Here is a 21,852-nt window from a genome sequence, read left to right as displayed (position 1 = left end):
CTGGGCGGTGAAGTCGAGGAACGCGACAGTGTCCTTTGGAATGATTTGAGATGGTGCGCTGAATGGCGGTAAAGCGTCCCAAGCTTTCGAGCATAGTCGACCATAACCGATCAAACATCGAAGGTAGGGGAACTCGTCAGGCTGAGGTATGTCAGCAACATGGTCACTGATGGTAGGGTCTGCTTGACTAACTGGCTCAGGCAAATCTGGATCTATGTCTCGATCAATGAGAGCGAATGACAGACTCGTCCCGAAGCTCCACCTGCGATCCAGCACATAAACGCACCAAAACACACGGACTGCCAAACCCCGTTCTCGCTCGTCTGGAAAGTTCTCGACGAGGCTCAGGTTCTGGTGCAGGCCCATTTCCAGTGCCGCTCGGGCTGCAATACCAATGTTTCTCCATGCGAGAAGCTCTTCGTCAGAGAAGAAGTAGTAAATGCTCTGTTCTCTTGGTGAGTTTTGACATATGGTAAATCCTGAGTTGCAGACTTACAATCATAGTCATGATCTGGATGACCTTCAGATCAGCCTGGGCGTCAATCGATAGCTGATATATGAGATGCTTTAGTGGCTCTACGAGCTTATTGCTCGCGTGGTTCTTGCCGTGGGCTTCGACGACAATGCTCGTGGCAATGGCTACTTTCGCTAGAATGACATCTTTGATATCCACAGCCGGCGGCCCAGCTGTTGCCGGTCGATCTGAGGAGTCTTCGACGAAACACCTAATTTCCGCAGCCTTTGAAACTAGCTCTCCGGTATCGAGAAACGGGTAGACCGTCTCTACCTCTTCCTGGAAAACCTCTAATAATCTTACGACCTCATCCAGAGGCATGGTAAGAAGCACATCTGTTCCAGGAACTGAGAGTGCTGGCTCGGACTGTTCAGGCGTCGGGTAGCGGGTGGGTGCCAGTGACTCGCATACACCGGATGGGAGCGGGGTCTGCGCCGAAATACCCATTCTCGTAAGTGATGTCTCGGCGACTTTCAAGCTAAAGGCGGATCTCGTCGGGCCGACGAATTGCGGCTGCTTCGGCTCTTGTACTTGCGGCGATGAAGTGTCATGTATCGACATGTGGCGTTGCGAGCTGGGGGAGTTGGAGGATGTTTGGCGGGATTTGTCTGAGGCCAGTCTGCCTACGGTGTTGGCTAGACTGGCCACCTGCTCTCTCAGCATGGATATCTCATCCATGATTACATCATTCGGTAAGCTGGCAAAGACGTCAGAATAGCCCTGTGGTTGACCGCGTTTCAGATTCTCACCTGCTTCTTGCAGACCTCCGAGAAGCCCGAGGCCTTTCTCGCGGGGCAATACTGCCATCCTGAGAGGGGGCCGCCCCGAAGACGCACTGCACGCCGCTGGTCATGCATCTTCGGCATTCCTCCTCGTTTTCTTCTCTCACGCACTTGAGCTTTCGCTTCTTACATTCGGAACTAAACCAGGTTATGAGTTGGATCTTAGCAGGGTACAAGAAAAGAGTAACATACCAAGCGGCTGCCGCATACTTGGCGCGCTTTGATCTTGGCGGGTTGGACCCTGGCGGCGGTGATCTCCTCCGCACAGAGGACGTGGCTTCTGGCGATTGCGCATCCGAGTCGTCGTTGTCAGGAGCCATGGCTAATTGGGTCATAAGTCGTGAAAAGACATGAAGTCTGGACTCGCTGGCTGAAGTGAGGACAGCTGAGCTAAGGCTACTTAGAGTTCGCAGGAACGAGCGGGCGCAGAACCTGGGGAAGAGTGGGGGTTTTGTATCAACTGAAAGCCGGTTCAAGGTCCGGGAGCCGGCACATTCCCCGCAGGCGTCCCCGCCCCCTCATGACGGGGGTCACGGTGGGTATTGCGATGGGGGACACGACAGCGCAGCCATTACCAATCCTGATTTCTACTTGCAACAGGAGGCTACCGGTCAGAGACACTGAATTAATAGCAAACTCAACGAACCCGTCAACGCCGGTTATCATGGAGGATCACATCATTTAGGGCCTCACTCACTCCAAGATTGAAGGATCAGCTCGGGTATTTCTCGGTGTTCATGCTTGGCGAGTTCTTGGGCTCTGGGACTTCGTCCTTCACTTATTCTTTCGTCTTTGCATCTATTTTAAACAGTTATCGAATTCTACTGAACGCATTTGCTTTCACGTTTTCAAGTCTACGGACTCGTCTCGTCCGACCACACATGTCGCTAATCTAACTGCTAGACATAGACTCCCCTTCAATATCTCTTTCTCCAAATTGTTTCTCAAGTCCTACGCCTTTTCCGATTCCCTCAAAGCCTCGCTCAAAGTCTCAAGATCTCTAGGAATGAAACGTGCTTTGTACGGCCGCGGCATGGCCACCAAACTCGTGGGGTCCGCATTTCCGGAAATGGGGTGATGGTCGACATCGTCGTACTTTTCAATCTTGAAGCTGTTGAGCAGTCTCATGTAGACGAGATACAACTCCCTGTTAGCCAGAAGCGAGCCAGCGCACATTCGGTAGCCAACGCCGTAGGTGAATAGGGGCGCATCGGGCTGCTCCAGCCACCTTTCGGGGCGGAAGACTTCAGGATCAGCCCACACTTCGGAGTCTGTCAAACATTAGTGTCTAATTCGGGTCTCTTCTTAGGTGGGAAGACGAAACCTACCCATGTTGCACGCCCAGGCGTTGAGGAAGATGACCGATCCCTTGGGAATGAGCACCTCGCCGTAAGGCACATCGCGGACCGAGGCCCTGGGAAGAGCCAGGCGAAGAACAGTGTAGTATCTCAGAGACTCGCGGACCAACGCCACGATGTAGCGGCACTGCTGGTCATCCTCAGAGTCGCACATGGGCTGCTTCTCGCTGTAGAACTCGCGAATAGCTGCGACGGCCTTCTCCTGGATATCAGGTCTCTGAGACAGCATTGCCACGAACCAGGCAACTTGAGTCGTGACGGTGTCGAGTCCGCCAGAGAGCATCGTGAGACTGATGGAGGTCAGCTCCGCGTTGTTGAGCTTCGCATCCTGGTCCATGATGACGTTGGCTTGGATGCAGGGCTTGTGCGTTCCGTTAGCCATGCGCTCGTCGAGGCCCTTGTTCAGGTTGGTCAAATAGACGTCGCGTCTGCTCCGCATCTCTCGCGCCTTGGCTGAGTGCATGTTGATCGGGTTGAGACGGAGAAGGGGGATGTAATCTTGAAGGTTGCCGGTGGTGGAGCGGAAGCGGCTGATTTCCTCCTCGACGTGGGTGATCTCCTTAAAGAGACCGTCCTTCTGACTGCTCATGCGCACGCCCCAGTTGAGGGTTAGAGCAAGCGAGAGAGACAGGCGCTGAATCATCGGCATGGGGTCGACGGGTGCTTGACCGGCCTTTCCGTATTCATACAGCTCCTTGATGAAGTCTTTGGTTTCGACATCGAGGTGGGGGACAAAGGTGGCGACGGAGGGACGGTTCAAAGCGGACGCTGCACCTTTGCGACGGCGCTTGAGAGAGTCGCTGTAGGGAGATGTTCCAATGGTGGTTCCGGCGGTGTCTGAGAGAACCTATTCACTGATGTTAGAATAGCCACTCACATTATGAACATTTAAAGATATTAAAAACAAGAGGATGTACTAACCTTGTGAAAAGTATAGAATTCCGGACGAGAGCTGAGAGCCTGAGCGTTCTGTCCAAACAGGGCCCTCGCAGCGGAAGCAGAGTTGACAACGACGACGGGAACATTGCCAAGTTGAATCTGGTATACTGATCCAAACTTCTTCGCCCATCTGCGGTATTGCTCTGCTGCGTTGACTCGAATATCCCACAAGTTGCCAATCAGGGGTAGGCCTCGGGGTCCGTCTAACTTGGCGATGCGCGCTTGAGAGCGGATGAACTCATTTGCAATGACGTAGATGAGGGGTACCAAAAGAATGCCCGTGATGGTTGACTGCAGCGCGTGGTCAAAGACCCGCTGCTGGAAAGCTTGGATGGCGTTGGAGATGGCCATGGCTATGGAATTGGCACTTGTGATCGTAGTCTTTGTCAAGCTGAAGACACTCCGGTATCCAATTGCGATTCATGGGAAGATGATTACTACTGAGACGTGATATCTATACCGGTCTGATCTTGCCGCCCCTACCCGGGCCTCAGCTCCGTCACAGCACCAAGAGCAATGCCGTGCGGGTCCCGTCGGTACTGTCAGTTACCGCCGGCGTCAGCCAAACGCGTTCCTCTCGGAACTGACTGCCTGCTGAGCGGCTGCTGGGATCGCTGACTCCCCCGCATCTGCAACCCCAGGTTTTCCCCTGTGGGGGCGGGTAGCGACATGAACCCCGCACGGAACGTCGGGATGGCCGGCGGGTGCTGCAGGGTCTCTTCCGAGCGGAACCATGGGGTTTCCGAGGACGACTGGGCAGTGCCAGCAATGAAGCCTGCCTCTTCAATGGGTGTCACTTGCTTCCCCGCCGGATATTTTGTCTCAAATAGGTCTAGACTTATCTTTGAAGTCCGATAAGCAAGTGGCATGGGATGGATCCATGTCTGGTCTGTGCTATCTCGAACTCGGTCTTCCACAGGCATAATTCGAATTACCAATGTGACATGTCGTGGAGAAGGCCAAGCCTTGTGAACTTGGTCTCATCTGAGGATCTGGGCATTGTTTGTATCTGCGTTTGGTAGAGTCGTTTCACTACTACAGACATATCACTTCTCTCATAGGGTCTCAAGGATAGATACATGCACCGATAACATGACTCTTTTGCGTGTGTTATTGCCGTTGATCACGTCCAGTCCGGTTTCATTCTAAGCCCAAGCCACTGAGCTGCTGCCACTGTCCTTATCTCGGAACCCGGAAATCACACACACACACAGGCCACGTCCTGCCTCGTCACGCGTAGATGCCAACAGCCGGATTTGTGCGGTATGGAATGCCGTCGATGCTCAGGGGCTCACCGGTCCAGCATCGACATTGACCTGTCACAATTGCAGGATTATCAATAACATTTCCTCCACGTCGTATCGTGCATAACGCGGGGGAATGTTGATGAACAATTCCGCTGCATGCGTTGTGCAGGTCTTACAACGGAGCGGTCAAACAAGCCTAGCTACTGGGCATAGAGCATTCACAACTTACAACCCTCTTTACTTCCTACAACACGCCATACCTCCCGGAAAGCAAAACAAGTCGTACGATTGTCAACTGATTTTCCTGGCCACAGATGGACACAAAGTTTGATATGGACGTCAACGAGACGAAGACGGGCGAGCCCCTGAGGGCCATCAATTCCACGGCCGACAACGCCAACGCTATCTCCGATGAAGATCGCCTGGCGCAGCTTGGTCATGCACAGGAACTCAAGAGGCAGTTCTCGCTGCCGACCCTCGGGGCACTCTGCCTCTGTTTGATGGCAACATGGGAGGCACTCTCAACTGTCGTCGCTCAAGCTCTCTTGAGTGGAGGTGCGCCTTGCCTCTTTTACAACTAGTAAGTTTAGATGATGATTTTTTTTCCCTGGCAATAGACTTACAAGTGCTTTAGTGTCCTATCCTTCGTCTGTTCTGTATGCATTGCCGCCTCATTGGGTGAGATCGCATCCATTTACCCGACTGCAGGCGGTATGTCTCAATATCTTAAAGCTCCTCAATTTGTTTATAACGATCTAACGCGGTGACCTCAAGGACAATACCACTGGGTTGCCGCTCTATGTCCCCCAAAGACTCGGTCACTTGCGGCGTTCACCACAGGCTGGATCTCTGTCGGTGGCCTCACTGTCTTTTGCGCATCAGCTGCATTCGCCGCTGGTTTACAAACCCAAGCCTTGATTATACTGAATGATGATTCATATGAACCGCAACGCTGGCAGGGGATGCTGTTTTACTGGGCAGTCCTTTTCTACTCCTCTGCACTCAACATCTGGGGCTCAAGGATGTTGCCCCACGCGAACATGATCTCCGGTACGACCGCAAGTGCTGATGCTCGATAAGTATGCTGATTGACTTTTGAACAGGAGTTATTCACGTCGTGGCATTTGTTGCAATTCTCATTGTGCTCGGAGTCATGGCTCCGAAGAATACTTCATCATTTGTCTTCACTGAGTTCGTCAACAGCAGTGGATGGACCAATGATGGGGTATCATGGCTTGTAGGGCTCATCAGTGCGGTGTATCCATTTCTTGGGTAAGTCCATCCTTTTCGAAACACCATGTGAAAATTCACTGCAAATTAATATCGCAATTTCTAACGAAAGTATTTTGATAGATATGACGCAGCCTGTCACATGGCAGAAGAGATCCCCAACGCCACTCGGAACGTCCCAATCGCCATGGTAGGCAGTGTTGTCGCCAACGGCCTCATGGGTCTCGTATATGTCGTTGTTCTCCTCTTCTCCACGGGATCTCTCGAAACGCTGTTGGCAACCCCGACGGGGTTTCCCTTCATGCAGATATATCTTGATGCCACGAAGTCAAGGGCCGGAGCAACTGTGATGTCGCTTACCTTGATCACGGTTGCCATTGCAGCAACAGTGGGCTGTATCACGTCTGCTTCTCGCACTCTGTGGGCCTTCGCGCGCGATAAAGCAGTGCCCTTCGATGCCTATTTCAGTCATGTCCACAAGGACCTTCAGGTTCCAGTGAGGGCGATAGCTGTGGTTACGATCATGCAGCTTCTGCTGGGTTTCCTCTATCTTGGAAACACCACAGCCTTCAATGCTGTCCTTTCCATGGCGATTATTGGTATCTATCTTTCCTACAGCATCCCAATTGCGTATATGCTTCTTGTTGGACGGAATAGATTGACCCGCAAGGAATATGGGCCTTTCAGACTTGGGGGGTTTCTGGGTCCTGTGCTGAACGTTGTAAGCCTGGTCTGGATGACGGTCGTCATTATCTTCAGCACTTTCCCATCTGCGCAACCCGTGACGGCCCAGAATATGAATTATTCTACTGTGGTTATGGCTGGTTGGCTTGTGTCTGGACTTTGTTACTATTTCGCTCGCGGCCACGCAAAGTTTGAGGTTCCTGTTGTCATCTCCGAAGTTGTTGAGGGGGTTAGGGATACTTGAGCTGTGCTCTTGCTTTTGTCACTTGTATTGTTGGATTAGGAATCGCCTTTCGCAATCAAAATGGAAGCAAAGTCTCGTAAGAGTCTTTGCCTCACGCAACTCTGAGCTCAGCTAAGTTGGCAAATTTCACAAGTTGACAGATGCATGCAGCAGCATGCTACAATGACCATGAGATACTTGAGACCCATAACCAGTGCAGTGCGCCAGAAACTTATCGATGTAGGTCTTTGCATTTAAAGTTGACACACCTGACACACGAAATTCTTGTCTCTGATGAATACAACACCTCGAATGGACACTTCACGAAACAACTGCTCGAAAAATATCAGTTGGAATCCCTACTCATTTGAAAAGCTTGCATTCTCAACACTCGTAATAGGTTTCTTTTAGTCTTCTCGGTCAATCATGTTAATACAATCTCAATTTGGGGCTTAAATATTCCGATGACCAATGGTTAAATATTCAAGTATTCCTCTAAGTACCAACTTATTCTGGACGCTTGAAATGCCTCGCCAGACTTGACCAACTATCTTCGCTGTAACCATTCTGAACCTTCTGGCAAGTTTCCAGACCCCATTCCGTGACCCCAATCATAAGTGAGCTCTCAAACATGAACGCCATGCTCCCCTCCCCAATCTTCTGTGGCTTCAGCTCTGCGTTGGAGGCCCGCTCAAAAGTGCTTGCATCAGGGCCATGAGCGGACATGACATTGTGCAAACTTGCTCCCGCGGGACGGAAGCCCCCGCCAGTCTTCGCGTCGTAGTCACCACAAATCAGGCCCATGAACTCGGACATGGTGTTGCGGTGATACCAGGGCGGACGGAAGGTGTCTTCCTGTACTAGCCATCGGGGTGGAAAGATAACGAAGTCGGCGATAGCAGTGCCAGGATGGTCAGACGGGCCTGTAAGGACGGTGTAGATTGACGGGTCTGGGTGGTCGAATGAAATGCTGCCGATGACTGAGAACCGACCCAGGTCATATTTGAAAGGGTAGTATTTCCCATGCCACGCCACAACATCGAATGGCGTGTGTTTCTGCTTAGCGACAAAGAACGACCCGTTGAATTTGTTGACGATGGACCATTCGGACTCATCTTCGTCGAATGCTGCAACGGGAATCTGGAAGTCTCGGGGGTTTGCCAGGCAATTTGAGCCTATGGGGCCCAGCTCTGGCAGAGTGAAGTGACCTTGGTGAAGCTCAAGGATGTAACCTCTGACAGGGCCTTCCGGAAGATTGACCTGATATCGAATGCCCCGCGGTATGACGGCAATTTCATTGGGGCGGACCAGAATGTTTCCCAACTCCGTCTTGATGTCCAATACACCGTGCTGGAGTACAATGAGCATGTCGCCGTCCGACGAATACATCGCGGTTTTGGCGTCCATGCTCTTCCCGGCAGCGAAAATGAAGATGCCCAGGCCAGTTTTCATCGCTGGATCACCAGCACCGCCAACGGGCCTCAGACCGCTAATCCAATCGGTATCATTGCTGATGTCGAACGGATCCCAGCGAAGTTGGTTGGGGATCTGGTGGATCTGACCGCCAGATTTGGGGCCATTCTCCCGCAACGGCTCAAAGGAGGAGTGGGACGCAGCAGGGATGATGCGGTAGAGCCATGTCTGCAAGTTCTCATGTCGTGGTGCTGTGAATGCTGTGCCCGAGAGCTTCTCTGCATACAGGCCATATGGAGCTTTCTGGGGCGAGTTCGCTCCAACTGGCAGTGCACCTTTAATGGCCTCTGACCTAGAGTAACATTAGTGATGTTCATGATTGAAATATGCTAGACCGTTGGGTCGGACGTTGAGGCATCCTGAAGAACTTACTCATGGAATGAGTCAAAGCCGTTGAGATATTCGTATTTCTCTTGAACGGAGAAGTCGGTGACTGGCATGGTGAAAGAAGTATTTGAACTTTGATGAAACGATATTTGTGACGGAGGGCAACCAGCGGATCTAGTGACGGTGGGAGCGAAAAGATGATCTCCAAGGTAAGATGTATCAATCGCTGTAGGCCAGTTTGAGATTTCAGCAATTATTATCGCGACAAGTTTGCTGCAATAGCCTATTTGACAATGAAGCTTTGCCCTGTTTTCACATCGACCGTATGCAGAACAAGTCGACCTTAAAACTCATGTCTCCACAGGGCCGAGACTGAGAGTTTGGGTATTCCCACAGCCAAAGCCGAATTCACTGCCGGTTGATACAGTGAACGGCAGTAACTCGCTTCTACGGAAGAAGCGGAAAGTATTTCTCGGGGTGACGAGGACACCTCGCGGGGTCCGTTGGGTGAATCGAGATCTCGGAAGTTCGGAACGCAACCACTTCCGAGGTTGCTTAATCACCACGAGAATCTACAAGCCCTCGAGAAGTCGTGTTCGCTATCTCAAGTTGCCAAATTTAATGCAGACGCAGAAAACGTTACGACATTTCCATCGTTACGCAAGGGGATTGTGTGGGCAAAACTCTTCAGAGCCTTGTGGCGTCAAGCAACTAACTAACTTGGAAGCGTCTGAAAAAGCTGTGCAACCGTAAAAGCCCGAACAAGAGATTTCCGTCTCCAAAGATTGATCCAGGATAACTTGCCATTATTTGAACTTTCGAATGGTTTTTATTCATGAGCTGTATAAAATGCTCACACCATTGGTAATAGTTTCAGTTTGCACCTTCCCAAGACGTATGGTCCCTAAGCCTAGAGTCTAATGCCCAAGCGATGACCGCACTTAACATGCATCCTAAGGGAAAGCTTCTACAAGTTAGATTGTGTGACAGCTTTCTTCAACCTCATGATACTCTGCTGGCTCATGTGAGCTATCAAATTACCCTTATCGTCCCAAATACGTGACTCCGCAAACGTCCTGTTTCCCCCTGCCCTGATGGCATTCCTCTCCACAATGTGCCAATTCTCAAAGTTGACTTCTTTTGTAAAGAATCTCAGCGCCACGTCAATTGAAGAGCAGGCTGTGACGTCTTGAAACCACATGTGATCATGAGTCAGCGGAACGAACGAACATGTGCCATCCATGAGAAAAGCAACTGCCGCGAGGTTCTCGTTTAAGGTACGTAGCGGCGACCGTGAGCGGGACCATTCAGCGGACCTTTTGGAAGTCACTGGCAAGTGATCCTGGGTTGTGGGCACTTTGGAGGCCACCCCAGAAAGATTCTGTCCGGACACGCCGTTTGGGCAAATTCGTGTTTCGATAAATTTTTCATGCTGACGGAGAATTTGATCATATTCTTTTAGTTCATCATCGCTTGCAGTACCTCTGGCGTGTAGGGTTGAGAGGTTGTCAAAGCCAGTAGGACAGTCCTCGGGCTTCGGCCAAGCCAAGACGGGACTAGCGGAGTAGTCTAGGGACGATGGCTCTTGGGTATGGAAGTCAACTAAAACATCGAGGCAAGTACGAGACGTGCCGTCGGGTTGTTTCTGGTGAACTCGAACTCGTCTCGTTGAAAACGAACGAGTGTCTCTAGTGTTTTCGACAGTGCAGAGAAGCTTTTCATTGGGGGAGGCGGGCCCATGAAAATGACCAACAATTGAGTAGAGGTCAAGGGAGGGTTTAGTGGTTGCACAGGCTGCGCTTACAGCGACAGAGAGGGAGCATCCACCGTAGGCGACAGGTCTGGCATTGGCCATGCGCATGGGTAGCGTCTGAGAAATGAACTCGCCGTGACCAACACTTTCCACGCCTATTTGTTCTGAAAGAGAGGGACTCATTATTTTTGAAGCAGCCGTTTGCGAGAGAGAAAGTTATGTCGAAAAGAGGTAGACATAGTTGGAACGGGCACGTACTTGTAGCGACTTCGAACAAATGCTGAGATGCCTAATCGGGGAATACAACCTCGGCTGGTTTGCGACCGTCGGTGAGCATGACAGCCGACGACCGAGGACATTTTACGCTCCAACACTTATGAGAAGTTCTGTACACGGGCATATCCGTTATACTTGCGGACGTATCCGATTGTACGTTTCCTCCTTTTCTTCTTCCTATCATGACAGTTTTGATTATGGTTTCAATAGTTAATTTTACCTCCCTATTTAGAGGTGTATGATTGCTAATTCACAACTGAAAATCTCAATGCCACGCGCACCGTGCAGTTCCGACTACTGATCTTGGGGAGAGATCAAATTCGTCGTCATGTGAACTGACGGAGTCAAATAATGCATTGTGTATCACATGCCTACCGTGAATAAGCTCTGTAGTCTAATTTTTGGGGTACCGGGTAGGAATTACTACGCGTTCCCTAATCTTGAGAGTCCTAATGTGAATCTTCTAAAATGCTATCGGTGCCAAGATTTGGCCAGAACACTCTCCAAATCCGACTAGCTCGCCGTCTGCTCCACCAGCCCAGCCCTTGATGACAACTGTATCTCCGTCTTGGAGAAACTTACGTTCTTGTCCACCATTCAGCTTAATAGGGACCTTGCCGCCTTGCGACTGTTCTAAAAGGCTTCCTTGAGTGCCAGGTTCAGACCCAGAAACGGTCCCTGAGCCAAGCAAGTCCCCTGCACGAAGGTTACAGCCTGAGATTGAATGATGTGCTACCATCTGGGGCCAAGACCACAAAAGGTTCTTCGCAGAAGTTCGAGTGAGAATGGTTTCCTCACCTCCTGAGGCTAAATCACAAAAAAGCGACTCGGTTAGTCTTCATTTCATGTGAGTTTAGGATTGTGAACGTACCAGACAGAGAAACCTCCAAGTTGATGTCCAACACATTTTCAGCCCGGTTTTCTCGCAAATATGATTGCAGCTGCACATCATTCGGCAATCCTTTCGTTCGGAACGGCTCCAGCGCATCAGCGAGCACCACCCAGGGGCTGATTGAGGTGCCGAAATTCTTCGCATTGAATGGGCCAAGGGGAACGTATTCCCACTGCTGAATATCCCTTGCGCTCCAGTCGTTCATCAAAACATATCCAAAGATGTACTCCTCAGCGTCATTAACAGGAATCGGACTTCCAAGATTGTTGGGCTTGCAAATGAACATGCCCATTTCAAGCTCAATATCGAGACGCGCACAAGGCCGGAAGACCGGCTCGGTAGCGCCGGGTGCCGGCAAGGCCTGTCCCCATGGCCTCCGGAGCGGGGTGCCGGAGACTACAACGGAACTGGCTCGGCCGTGATAAGCGACCGGCAGGTGATTGTAGTTTGGCTGCAGTGCGTTGGCCGCTCCGCGAAACAGGGTGCCGACGTTGTGAGCGTGATTGCGCCCGGCGAAAAAGTCCGTGTAATCTCCTATCGCAAAAGGGAGTTGCAAAGATACTTCCGATACAAGACGCAAAGCCGATTTCTTCAGGGCGTTGTTGTCCTTAAGGACGTCTGGGTGAGGGGTGTTGTCTTGAAAGACCTCTTGCAAGTACGACCGGACGATTCGATGTACTGGCCGTCCCAATTCCGCAAATGAGTTGAGGGTAGGCTGCGAAAAGACTTTCAATTGATCTGCCGAGAGCGTAGGCGCTTTGCGAAAGCCACCGCCTTGAGCGAATGCGTCTAGGTCAAGAACATGGTCCCCAATAGCAACAGCCGGGCGATGCTGCTGCTTTTCGTTGCTGGATATCACCCCGAAAGGGATGTTTTGGAGCGAGAAGTGAGATCGTGGGGCAATCGGTAGCCAGGACTTCATCTTGAGAATAGCTTGGGTTGCACAACCACGACGGATGAAATGCATTAGATACTGCGTTTACAATCTATATCAAAATCTCACTTTTCTATTCAGAGATCAGAACTGTGCATATCATACGTCGCAGACGGAAGCCACTGCGACCCTGCCATTCCGAGTCTCGGAGCAAAGTCCGTTTCCGAAGTCTCGGAACGACAAGCCCCCCTCAAGCCCCTCTCGCAAGTGTAATGCTGAGCTGCAATGCAGAACCTCGGCAATTGCGCGTTCGAAGTCTTTGGTGACATTGAAACCATATCTAATCTTGGCCTTGATGTTGAATGCTTTTGTGTACACATTTGTCTTGAGATTATCCACAGACATACCAATCCTCCACCATCCTTCAAGCAGCACAGCCAGCCTAAACCCTCTTCAACACCGTTTGTAGCAAGACAATCTTTCAAAATGGCGGAAAAGATCACTAGAATTACTCTTTTCAAAATACCTGACGAGGAAAGTCAGAAGAAAGTCTTGGGCTTTTACCAACAGATGCCACAGAAAGCTCTCAAGGTAAGAGCTTTTCCGTCCAAGCCTAATTCTCATCTTCCTTTCGGCAAAGATGCACGACTTAGCCTTCAAAACAGAAACCAAGTCGCTAACGTACCGTAGGACGGAAAGCCCTATATCTTGTCTGTAAAAGCTGCTTTGGCCGTGGCTGATCAAAGAGCGCAAGGGTTCACCATAGCCGCCATCTCTACATTTGCATCTGCCGAAGATATGGCCTATTACGATAATGAGTGCGCAGCGCACGCAGAGCTGAAGGCTTTCGCAAAGGGGGCTCACCAAGGATTTGCAATGGTTTATTTCAAGGATTAAGCTTTGTTATTATTACTACCAAAACAAGATAACAAGAAAACCATTACACTCAGAAGGGAATGCCAACCCCAGAATCAAACTAACACACGTATCTGAAACTCTTCTTCTCCCAGTCCGTGAGGTCCTCCATGCTTTCTTCTACCGAAATGTTCCCCGCGATGACCTTCCCATAAGTCTTGTCTCTCCTGCGATTCTCATATTTGATGCCGACATAGTACACAGCCATTAGCGCCACGGCACTGCTCTCAAACCCCAAGATGCTGTTGTAACCGGTGGCGTAATGCGGTGCTTCGCTGGCACGAAATGTCTGTGGCGCAATAATGTTGGCGACGCAGTACGCCAGAAACACCATCGCGTTCACCGTCACCTTCTTCGTGTGCCCACTCGTGTTTGCCATAGGCAAGCTAAGTGCAACGGCGTAGGGACCCCAGAAGAAGTAGAAGAAGTAGTATGCGGTAAGTAGACCGGCCTTGTTTGAAGAGGGTAGTTCGCGAATGACGATGCTGCATACAAGGGGCACGATGCAGCAAGCGGCAGCAGAAATGCATCGAGTGTCCTTGATGTAGCGAGGGGGAATTGTGGCGAGGATGGAAGAAACTGCCTGGATAACGCCAGTGGGCATGCCAAGGAGAACGGTCTTGAGTGGGCCAAAGCCGAAGCTGGACACAATCTGCGCGGAGAAAGTGTTCAATCCACCGTTGGACACATTCATGCACAGGAAGAACAAGCACACAACCCAAGACTTCCAGTCGATGAGTGCCTCGCGGACTTGGTACCACTTGAACTCCTGCCGAGCATGGTCAGTACTTCATCTTCGGTTGAGTGACGCTCACACTAACCTTGTTTTCGATGCCGGTGTTGTCGTCAAGCTTCCGGTGCATCGCGATATATGCCTCCTTTGCTGATAAGAACTTGCCTTCTTCAGGTCTATCAGGAAAGAGAAAGAACATGAGTATAGAAAAGATGAAGCTAATGCCACCTAGAGCAATAAAAAGCAGGCGCCATGAAGCTATAGCCAGGGTGCTGTTTCCAATGCCGTAAGAGATAAGCCCAACGTATACCTGGCAGTGGTTAGTTTTGTTCACACGAAGAAGGCAAGAACCTGACGTACCGAGGCAACTGTTGAACTCCATATGGCCACGCGCAATGGCTGTTCTTTCTTCCGCCACCACATGACGGTGATCAGAGTCAACCCAGGTAGCGCTGGCGCTTCGCACATGCCCATAAAGAATCGAAGCGCCATCAGACCGGCGGCATTGTGGGTGACAGCCATGAGCAGCGTTGTAACAGACCAGCCCATGGCTGTAATTGCAAGAAACTTGCCGATTGGGAACCGAGCCATCAAATTCACAGCTGGAAACTCGGCTACAAGGTAACCAAAGTAGAAGATGGAGCCAACCCAGCTGTACTGCTGACCAACAAGGTTGTTGTCTTTCAACATGCCGTAGAGGGCTGCGTTCGAGATGATGACTTTCTGATGTTTTGGATAGTTAGCATAGCTCGAAGTATTTTTCGATTCCGGTGACCAAAGTTGTCTTACATCGACGGCCGAGAGAACAGCATAGCCCCAAAGAAATGGCATGATGCGCCAATCGACCTTACGCACTAAGCATTTGACATCGCTGGCGTCGTAGTCGAAATGCACCTCTATTGTTCCCGTAACTTGCGACTTTGCATCCTCTTTCACGTCGTCCGGGCCGTCGCAGAGGGACCCTGAAGCAGGGCGGCTGGTCATTTTCACTATTGATAACAAACGCAACCCAAAGTGATCGTAAATGTAGTGCTCGATGTGATGGTACTACCAGATGATTCTGGCTTGTCTGGACGAGGGTGACTTGTCGATAGATATCAGCTCCACCGTGTTGCTGCTAGTCAACGCAGGGCTCTGTGTTCCCCGTCCCATTCCCGGCATTGGAGAATCGATGCTTATCTAGGCTTGGGTAGCGATTGTGGCGCGACTCGGACAATATGCGACAAAGTCCGCCTCTGTGCAGGGATATCGCAGCAACCCCACGCTCCAGTTCATGATGACTTAGAGGCTACAATTTTGTCGATTGTGTCGGACATGAAGTCACAGTCAGGCGAGACTAAGTCCAGATCGGGCTTCGGACTTATTTTTCAAATTGAAGACTATGTCACGCCGACGAAATCGAGAAGACCCCATTGAAAGATGTAAATCCGACTTTGTCACATCATTCTTATCTTTGCACCTACTCAATTCAAGGGTGAGAAGCATGCGGGTGCAAGCTTCATCGATGAAGCACTTCTTTCAACTACGACTATGGTACTCGAAGCTTCCCTTCTTAGACGAGGTGGTCCATCTGTCGTCTTGAAAATATTCTTTTAGAAGATAGCAATTAAGACATATGTTCGTTGTGCTCGTACTGAATCCACTGCGTCTCCTCCACTGATGGCGACGTGAACGGCACCCGCCCCCTGCGCATAGTTTTGAGCATGTTGATTACTTTCTGTTGCACCTTCAGATCCTCCAGTTCAGTTATAAATAGCTGTAAGTTAGCCGATTGAGGAGGTGTGATAGACCAGGATTGAGATGGGTCGCCGAACTCCACGACGGGCACAGCCTCCATCAGCAACTCGAAAACATCACGGAAGACTTGAGCAGAGCTCCACTTGCTTGCAAAGTCAATCAAGGTTGCAAGACAGGCAAATAACGCTTGGCAGACTGGGCGGCGATCGTATAGCGCCATTTGCTGGTGTGTAGGCGTTGCCCACAGGCAAAAGACCACGCAGATGCCAGCTTGGAATTGATGAAGGAGCTAGACAATGTTAGTGAATGGATTTTATGGTTGCCGTACAGACATACTGCAGTCCAAGTATAGCATGTAGTGTGATCTCTGACCCGGAACCTCCGAAAAGATACGAGAACGGAGCAGGCTGCAGTCACAAGGTGTTTCGAGTCCCCTCCTCGAATGGCCAAGTGTGGGTTCGGGAACAACGAAATGGCTGTATAGTTGGCCAGCTTCTGTAGCCATGCGCTCGATTGAAACTTTCTTTGACGCTCCGCAGAGTCAGAAAGGGAGTCAATGTCGTGGATCCAACGATCCAAATCGTGCCGAGGCCACGAGCGCCATAGGTTGGGGACGGGATGGCCTTCTCTTTGCGCATCATGTTCCAATCTCCGCGTAATCTTCAGGATACGGTACTGAATCCGACGAAGCTGGAAAATGTGTTCTTCCAGGGCAACATCTGCAGGCGATGGAGCAGCTGAGTTGAACTCGAAGGGGTTGCCGAGCCTGAGCTCTTCGGAAGACACAGAGCCGTCTAGCTCTGACATGTTATCGTCATCCATCAATGAGTTTTCCGAACAAAGACTATGTTCCATCGTGTTAGATATGATAATATCTATTACGAGACATGTCCTTGTAACCATTTTCTGAACGACGTCGTCGATGCCATGCTGTTGCGTTGAAGGTGCTTTTCGCCGTGATCTTTGATACGAGAGGTCCGATAATGCACAGTTCTTCACTGATTCTGAGGCGCAATCGAAGAGGTCTCGGACGGAGTCGAGATGCATCGCGTGCACAGTCAGTAGTAGAGATGACTGCGTACGCAAAATAGGCGATGACTCTTGGATCTCATAAGACCTGTACTTCGCCATGGCTCGTTGAAAGGATGCCCGAGAAAGGTCCAGGTGTTCGGAAGAGGGGGTCGATCCATGAACCAGCAGAGCACCAATAGAAAGCACCATGTCCACGAAGAAAGTCTGCGAGCCTGGTGAGTTCATTTGTCTCGCCGGGCCAGACCAATACTTCCACCAGTCCTCCCATTGCTGGCGATGTAAGAACGGCCAGATGGGGTGAGCACTTGTGAAGTATTCCTTCACATAGCGACCAGCAACTGACAGAGGCAAGTATGACTCGGTCAGCCGTTCTTCTTGGATGGCGAGCTGAAGAGAAGGTGCGCCGGGTTCCATGTCTTGGATGTCATCGGCCTCAAACGTTGTGGGTTCTGATTGAGATTGATCCGTCATGCGGTCCCGTGGAGGATTTGTTAACGGTGAGATATCTCTGCCGCTCAATGCTGCAAGATCGAAGTCGATGGCTTCATCGAATGTCCCGAGCACCCAATCCGGAGTTGCCACTGGGCCGGCACCGGGTGGATCAGTGGGAGAAGCAGGCCCGTCGACATCCAGTGGCCCATCTGAAAGTCTGCTCAACATATTCAATGGAGGCACAGCATCATCTGCTATCAAATCCATCGAGGCTGGGGTGTTGACAGGTCTTGCTCTGGGGTCGCTCAGAAAATGGTCACCGGCAATCGACGGATTGGACTGTCGGAGGCGAGTTTCAAGTGTCGCTATATGTTCCTCGAGCAGATGAACGTATCTAATGGCCAATGACTATGAGAACTACATTCCCTGCATGATACAGTAGGTTGCTTACCCAGCTGGAAGTGTGGTCATGGCAGACTTCTTAGGGGCGAGTGGCACACATTCTGGACACAAGATCGAGTCAACTTCAGTGATGTGGGTAATGGAAATGCCTTCGACTCTCACCTGCACCGGACCTGGCACATTCGCCGCACAGCGGGCGGCGTTTATCACACTGGCATTTTGTCAGCTTGGGCGCCACAATTGCGCATCAATGTGATTTCCCAACCTTCTTCTTACGGCGACGACAGCGACAGCAGGCAATCTCACGTTGAGCGCGTAGCCACGGGATACCGTACAGCGTCTGGCTCATTTTTGCTGTATTGTTCTGCAATGAAGCATAACTCATGAGCATGAGCGTGACATGGCTCCGAATGTCTCACTGCCGCCGGTCTCAACCTCCGCACTCGATATCCCGATTAGGCGACTGAATCAGTCATCCGCTCCGGATGGATCCCTTGACTTGTCTTATCTCGGCAGTTCCCCGCTGTTATCAACACCGGCCCCACGGCGGACTTAATGTGCGATGTCCGCTGTGCCGCTGTCGAGCCGGTTTGTGGAGGTATATTCCCACCTTATTTATATCTGTTCGGTACATTTCGACAAGGTTAACCTGGGTATCGTCTTATCAAGGACATTATCTGTCTTCGAATTCCCAGCCAGCCAGAACTTACCCGAACCGAGACAACACCCCAGGATCATCATGACGGTAGTAACCCCACGCCGCAAACTCCGGATTGCGGTTCTCTGCTGCTTTCCTATTCCCGAGAACATTGCGAAAGATAGGGGCCAATTTGACGACATTTTCGCCAGCTGGATTCTAGCATCTGTCAATGCGTACAACGCCAAAAGGCCGAACGGCCAAATTATTGCCGAGGTTACTGGCTTCGATGTGATTCTCAAAGACGAGTATCCCTTGCCAGTGGAAGATTTCGATGCCCTCGTCGTCACTGGTTCCGTGGCTTCAGCATATGATGATGAGCCGTGGATTCACAAGCTAGCTGCCTTCCTCCGAGGTATGTCTTCGAGGATGTTGTTCAGCCATGGTTTACAATCACTGACTGGCCGCAGATGTCTATGAGAACTCTCCAAATGTGAAAATATTCGGGGGATGTTTTGGCCACCAACTCATTGGCCAGGCCTTTCTATCCAAACATGGCGCTCGGGTAGTGAAGAACCCCAAGGGTTGGGAGATTGGGGTTCATCAAGTGTCGCTTTCAGAGGACTTCGCATCCCATTTCCCTTGTCTGAAGGGCGACACCGTCTCGTACCAGTTTCTTCACCAAGATGTGGTACAACTGGACGTACCACTGCCTCCGAACTGGGTGCAGATGGGCACATCTCCCTTGTGCGAAGTTCAGGGATTCTTAGTGCCGGGCCGGGTGTTGACCTACCAGGGGCACCCGGAATTTGACACTTTCATCAACAAATGGAGCACATTAGCCGTGCAGCAATCTGGGATGATACCCGATGATGAGAAGATGAAGGAGTATTTGAGACTTGTAGATCAGGAAGATACAAGGTTGCTGGCTGGCGAGATGGCCATCCAGTTTTTCTTGTCGCAGCCGACACTTGTAGAGTAGAAAAGAGTACAGAAGTTGTAGAGTCGTGTGGAGATTTATCTTGCAACAATCTGCACATCCCTGAATTGAAGGCCGACTAAATGATGTCTATGAAATGTTGAAACTAAATCATGAATACTTCTTATTTCATGTATCTACTACACAAACAAGCGATTCAGACGCGATTCCACGTCCAGGAACGACTTCATACGAATCAACATCTAATGATCGATCCTGCTTCGGCTGGCATTCTGGCTCCAGCAGGAGGAGAGCTGCGAGACTTGAACTCATCGCAAATATCTTCCATCTTCACAAACTCCACACCAGGCTTCGTCATCAAATATTGAATCACCCTGACTAGCCATTAGTACACGTGTTGAAAAAGTCTCTTCCAGAAGTGTTACCTTTCCAGCATTTTTAGTGCGTGAGGGTGCCCCGAAACATCGGGATGAATTGTGACTGGGAAGCAGATATTGTCGTAGTTCTCGTAGAAGAAGTCAAAGTGGTCCTTCCACAGATCCTCGACAACCGATGGATGCACCCAGCCATGGCTGTTCTGCATGTTCTTAATGAACATCTGCATGTCTTAGCGCCTGTGTTAGACAGGGTTTCTTCCGTTTCGCTTACCATTGGAGGGAGATCATCCAGATACCAGCTTGCAGGAATCTCCACTAAGCCGGTCTCCTCACCTCTCACCAGCGGCTTCATCCATGTATCCGGATGCTTCGAGTAGTCAATCTTGGTCCACTCGTCACCGACACGCAGCCAGTAAGGTATCGCGTCGTGGTGAGAGAAAGAGTGATCGTATTCAAGGCCTTTCCCAGAAATAAGTCTTCTTGGAAGTTCTAGAGCCATTATCTTCGGGGTCTTACCGTACTCCAACATGAGCTCGGCGCCTTCCTTGGGAGTCTCCCACCACGGGACTACTGAGCCTCTAGGAGGCTTGCCACAGAACTCCGTAACAAGTCGGTACGTCTTGTCTAGAACTACTCGTTGCTGTTCAACTGTCATCTCTTTCGGATTCTCGTGCGAGTAGCCGTGCAGACCAATCTCATGGCCCGCATCCCTGATAAGAGCACACTCTTCGGGAAAAGTCTCTAAGGTGTGGCCGGGAATGAACCAAGTCGTTTTGATATTGTACTTCTTGAAGAGGTTCAGCAGACGCCGGACTCCAACAGTACCAGCAAAATAGCCTATTCATCCAGTCTAAGTATCCAGAAGCCATCACGTCAAGAGAATAGTGGATACCTCGTGAGATGTCAGAAACGGATTCTTCGCCTCCGTATGATCCGATCCAACCGCAAACAGCGTCAATGTCGACGGAAAAACAGCAAAGTGCCTTGGGTGCCATTTTGAATAGTGCTGTAATAAATCATGTGCTGCATCATACCCCAAGGTGTGCCACATCTGAGCATAACAACTCATAGCTTATGTATGCACGGTATCAATGCATGAGTTTGGGCTATTGGACGACCTGTCGGACTTTTGAGCTCTTCTCCGAATGATGTGGGGCATTCAGGACAGCTTCATCAAGTGCGCTTGGCCCGATTGCATTGAGATAAAGAAGCACGGGGCAAGATTGACAGACTAAGGTCTGAGACATTCGCTGTTCACTCTATCGAACATACGCAGAGCTTTCCGATGGATCCGACACCTGAAGCACTTGCGGCGCACTCTTTTGAGTATGACCCCTCGGCGTTGGACAAGCCTTTGGCCGAGTTTCTTCAACGTTTCTACACCTTCTCCGACGATAAAGAGAATGCAAATTCGTGGGCCGATTGCTTCACAGAAGATGGTGTCATGAAAAAGGCAGCAACTAATGTTCGGGGTCGCGCCAGTAAGTATACTTCTATCTGTGATGCGGGACAAGCAGTACTGATTCCCAGCGCCCGGGCAGAAATAGCTGAGGTAAATCTCGGCTCCTGGAAGGGTCAGGCATCGAGAAAGCACACTGTTTTCAAAGTCTTCCCTTTTAGCCCTGGTAATGCCAACGAGGTGATGCTCCATGGACAGAGCAACTACGTTTATGACGATGGGACGACGGGCGAGATGGGATGGGCAGCAAGACTCCATTTCCAACGATTTGATGATGGAAGAATACTCATTGACACTTATCATATCTTTCCTGTAAGTATCCCGAAAATTTGTCGAGTCGTAGCTAACAAGTGCTCAGAGTGCTCCTCCGCGAGCATCATGATTGTATTGATGAGGGTGATGCTGGATTGGTTTACCCATGCGGTTTGCTAGAGGACATATCTTGCCACGCAAAATAGACAAATCTTCCGAACTATGCTCCTCCTCAACCTTGCTGCACGCACAATGATGCGCTGACTTGATGTTACTCTGTGTCGCTGGATTTGCTGGTACTGCAGTCGCGCATATTCTACCTAGTAGAGCTGTACTCAAGCAAGCATTTCAAATTGCATCTAAC

The 21,852-nt window shown here is 50.5% G+C and overlaps 7 protein-coding genes across 7 annotated transcripts; 2 read left to right on the top strand and 5 right to left on the bottom strand.

Moving 5' to 3' along the window:
• Positions 1-110: 110 nt before the first annotated feature.
• On the bottom strand, positions 111-1,075 carry COL26b_005066 (uncharacterized protein; the record flags this gene model as incomplete). Its single annotated transcript, XM_053177922.1, has 3 exons — positions 111-141; positions 287-444; positions 497-1,075. 3 exons carry the CDS (start codon positions 1,073-1,075, stop codon positions 111-113), a joined length of 768 nt encoding a protein of 255 aa, XP_053038231.1.
• A 1,172-nt stretch (positions 1,076-2,247) lies between these two features.
• Positions 2,248-3,944, bottom strand: COL26b_005065 (uncharacterized protein; the record flags this gene model as incomplete). Its single annotated transcript, XM_053177921.1, has 3 exons — positions 2,248-2,567; positions 2,625-3,501; positions 3,576-3,944. The coding sequence occupies 3 exons, from the start codon at positions 3,942-3,944 to the stop codon at positions 2,248-2,250; spliced, it is 1,566 nt and encodes a 521-aa protein (XP_053038230.1).
• Positions 3,945-5,172: 1,228 nt separating this feature from the next.
• COL26b_005064 (uncharacterized protein) lies at positions 5,173-5,607 on the top strand (the record flags this gene model as incomplete). The annotated part of the gene is made up of 2 exons (XM_053177920.1): positions 5,173-5,395; positions 5,573-5,607. The coding sequence occupies 2 exons, from the start codon at positions 5,173-5,175 to the stop codon at positions 5,605-5,607; spliced, it is 258 nt and encodes an 85-aa protein (XP_053038229.1).
• A 1,877-nt stretch (positions 5,608-7,484) lies between these two features.
• On the bottom strand, positions 7,485-8,890 carry COL26b_005063 (uncharacterized protein; the record flags this gene model as incomplete). The annotated part of the gene is made up of 2 exons (XM_053177919.1): positions 7,485-8,742; positions 8,823-8,890. The coding sequence occupies 2 exons, from the start codon at positions 8,888-8,890 to the stop codon at positions 7,485-7,487; spliced, it is 1,326 nt and encodes a 441-aa protein (XP_053038228.1).
• A 4,658-nt stretch (positions 8,891-13,548) lies between these two features.
• Positions 13,549-15,204, bottom strand: COL26b_005062 (uncharacterized protein; the record flags this gene model as incomplete). Its single annotated transcript, XM_053177918.1, has 4 exons — positions 13,549-14,256; positions 14,309-14,530; positions 14,581-14,943; positions 15,010-15,204. The coding sequence occupies 4 exons, from the start codon at positions 15,202-15,204 to the stop codon at positions 13,549-13,551; spliced, it is 1,488 nt and encodes a 495-aa protein (XP_053038227.1).
• Positions 15,205-18,562: 3,358 nt separating this feature from the next.
• On the top strand, positions 18,563-19,442 carry COL26b_005061 (uncharacterized protein; the record flags this gene model as incomplete). Its single annotated transcript, XM_053177917.1, has 2 exons — positions 18,563-18,875; positions 18,931-19,442. 2 exons carry the CDS (start codon positions 18,563-18,565, stop codon positions 19,440-19,442), a joined length of 825 nt encoding a protein of 274 aa, XP_053038226.1.
• Positions 19,443-19,821: 379 nt separating this feature from the next.
• Positions 19,822-20,432, bottom strand: COL26b_005060 (uncharacterized protein; the record flags this gene model as incomplete). Its single annotated transcript, XM_053177916.1, has 2 exons — positions 19,822-19,998; positions 20,049-20,432. The coding sequence occupies 2 exons, from the start codon at positions 20,430-20,432 to the stop codon at positions 19,822-19,824; spliced, it is 561 nt and encodes a 186-aa protein (XP_053038225.1).
• Between the last annotated feature and the right edge of the window lie 1,420 nt (positions 20,433-21,852).

The sequence above is a fragment of the Colletotrichum chrysophilum genome (genome assembly GCF_026319265.1).
Source record: "Colletotrichum chrysophilum strain AFK26 chromosome Unknown scaffold_32, whole genome shotgun sequence".
NCBI classification, from domain to species: domain Eukaryota; kingdom Fungi; phylum Ascomycota; class Sordariomycetes; order Glomerellales; family Glomerellaceae; genus Colletotrichum; species Colletotrichum chrysophilum.
The sequence above is the reverse complement of the archived record's forward strand: the minus strand, read 5'-3'. Positions and strand labels throughout refer to the sequence as shown.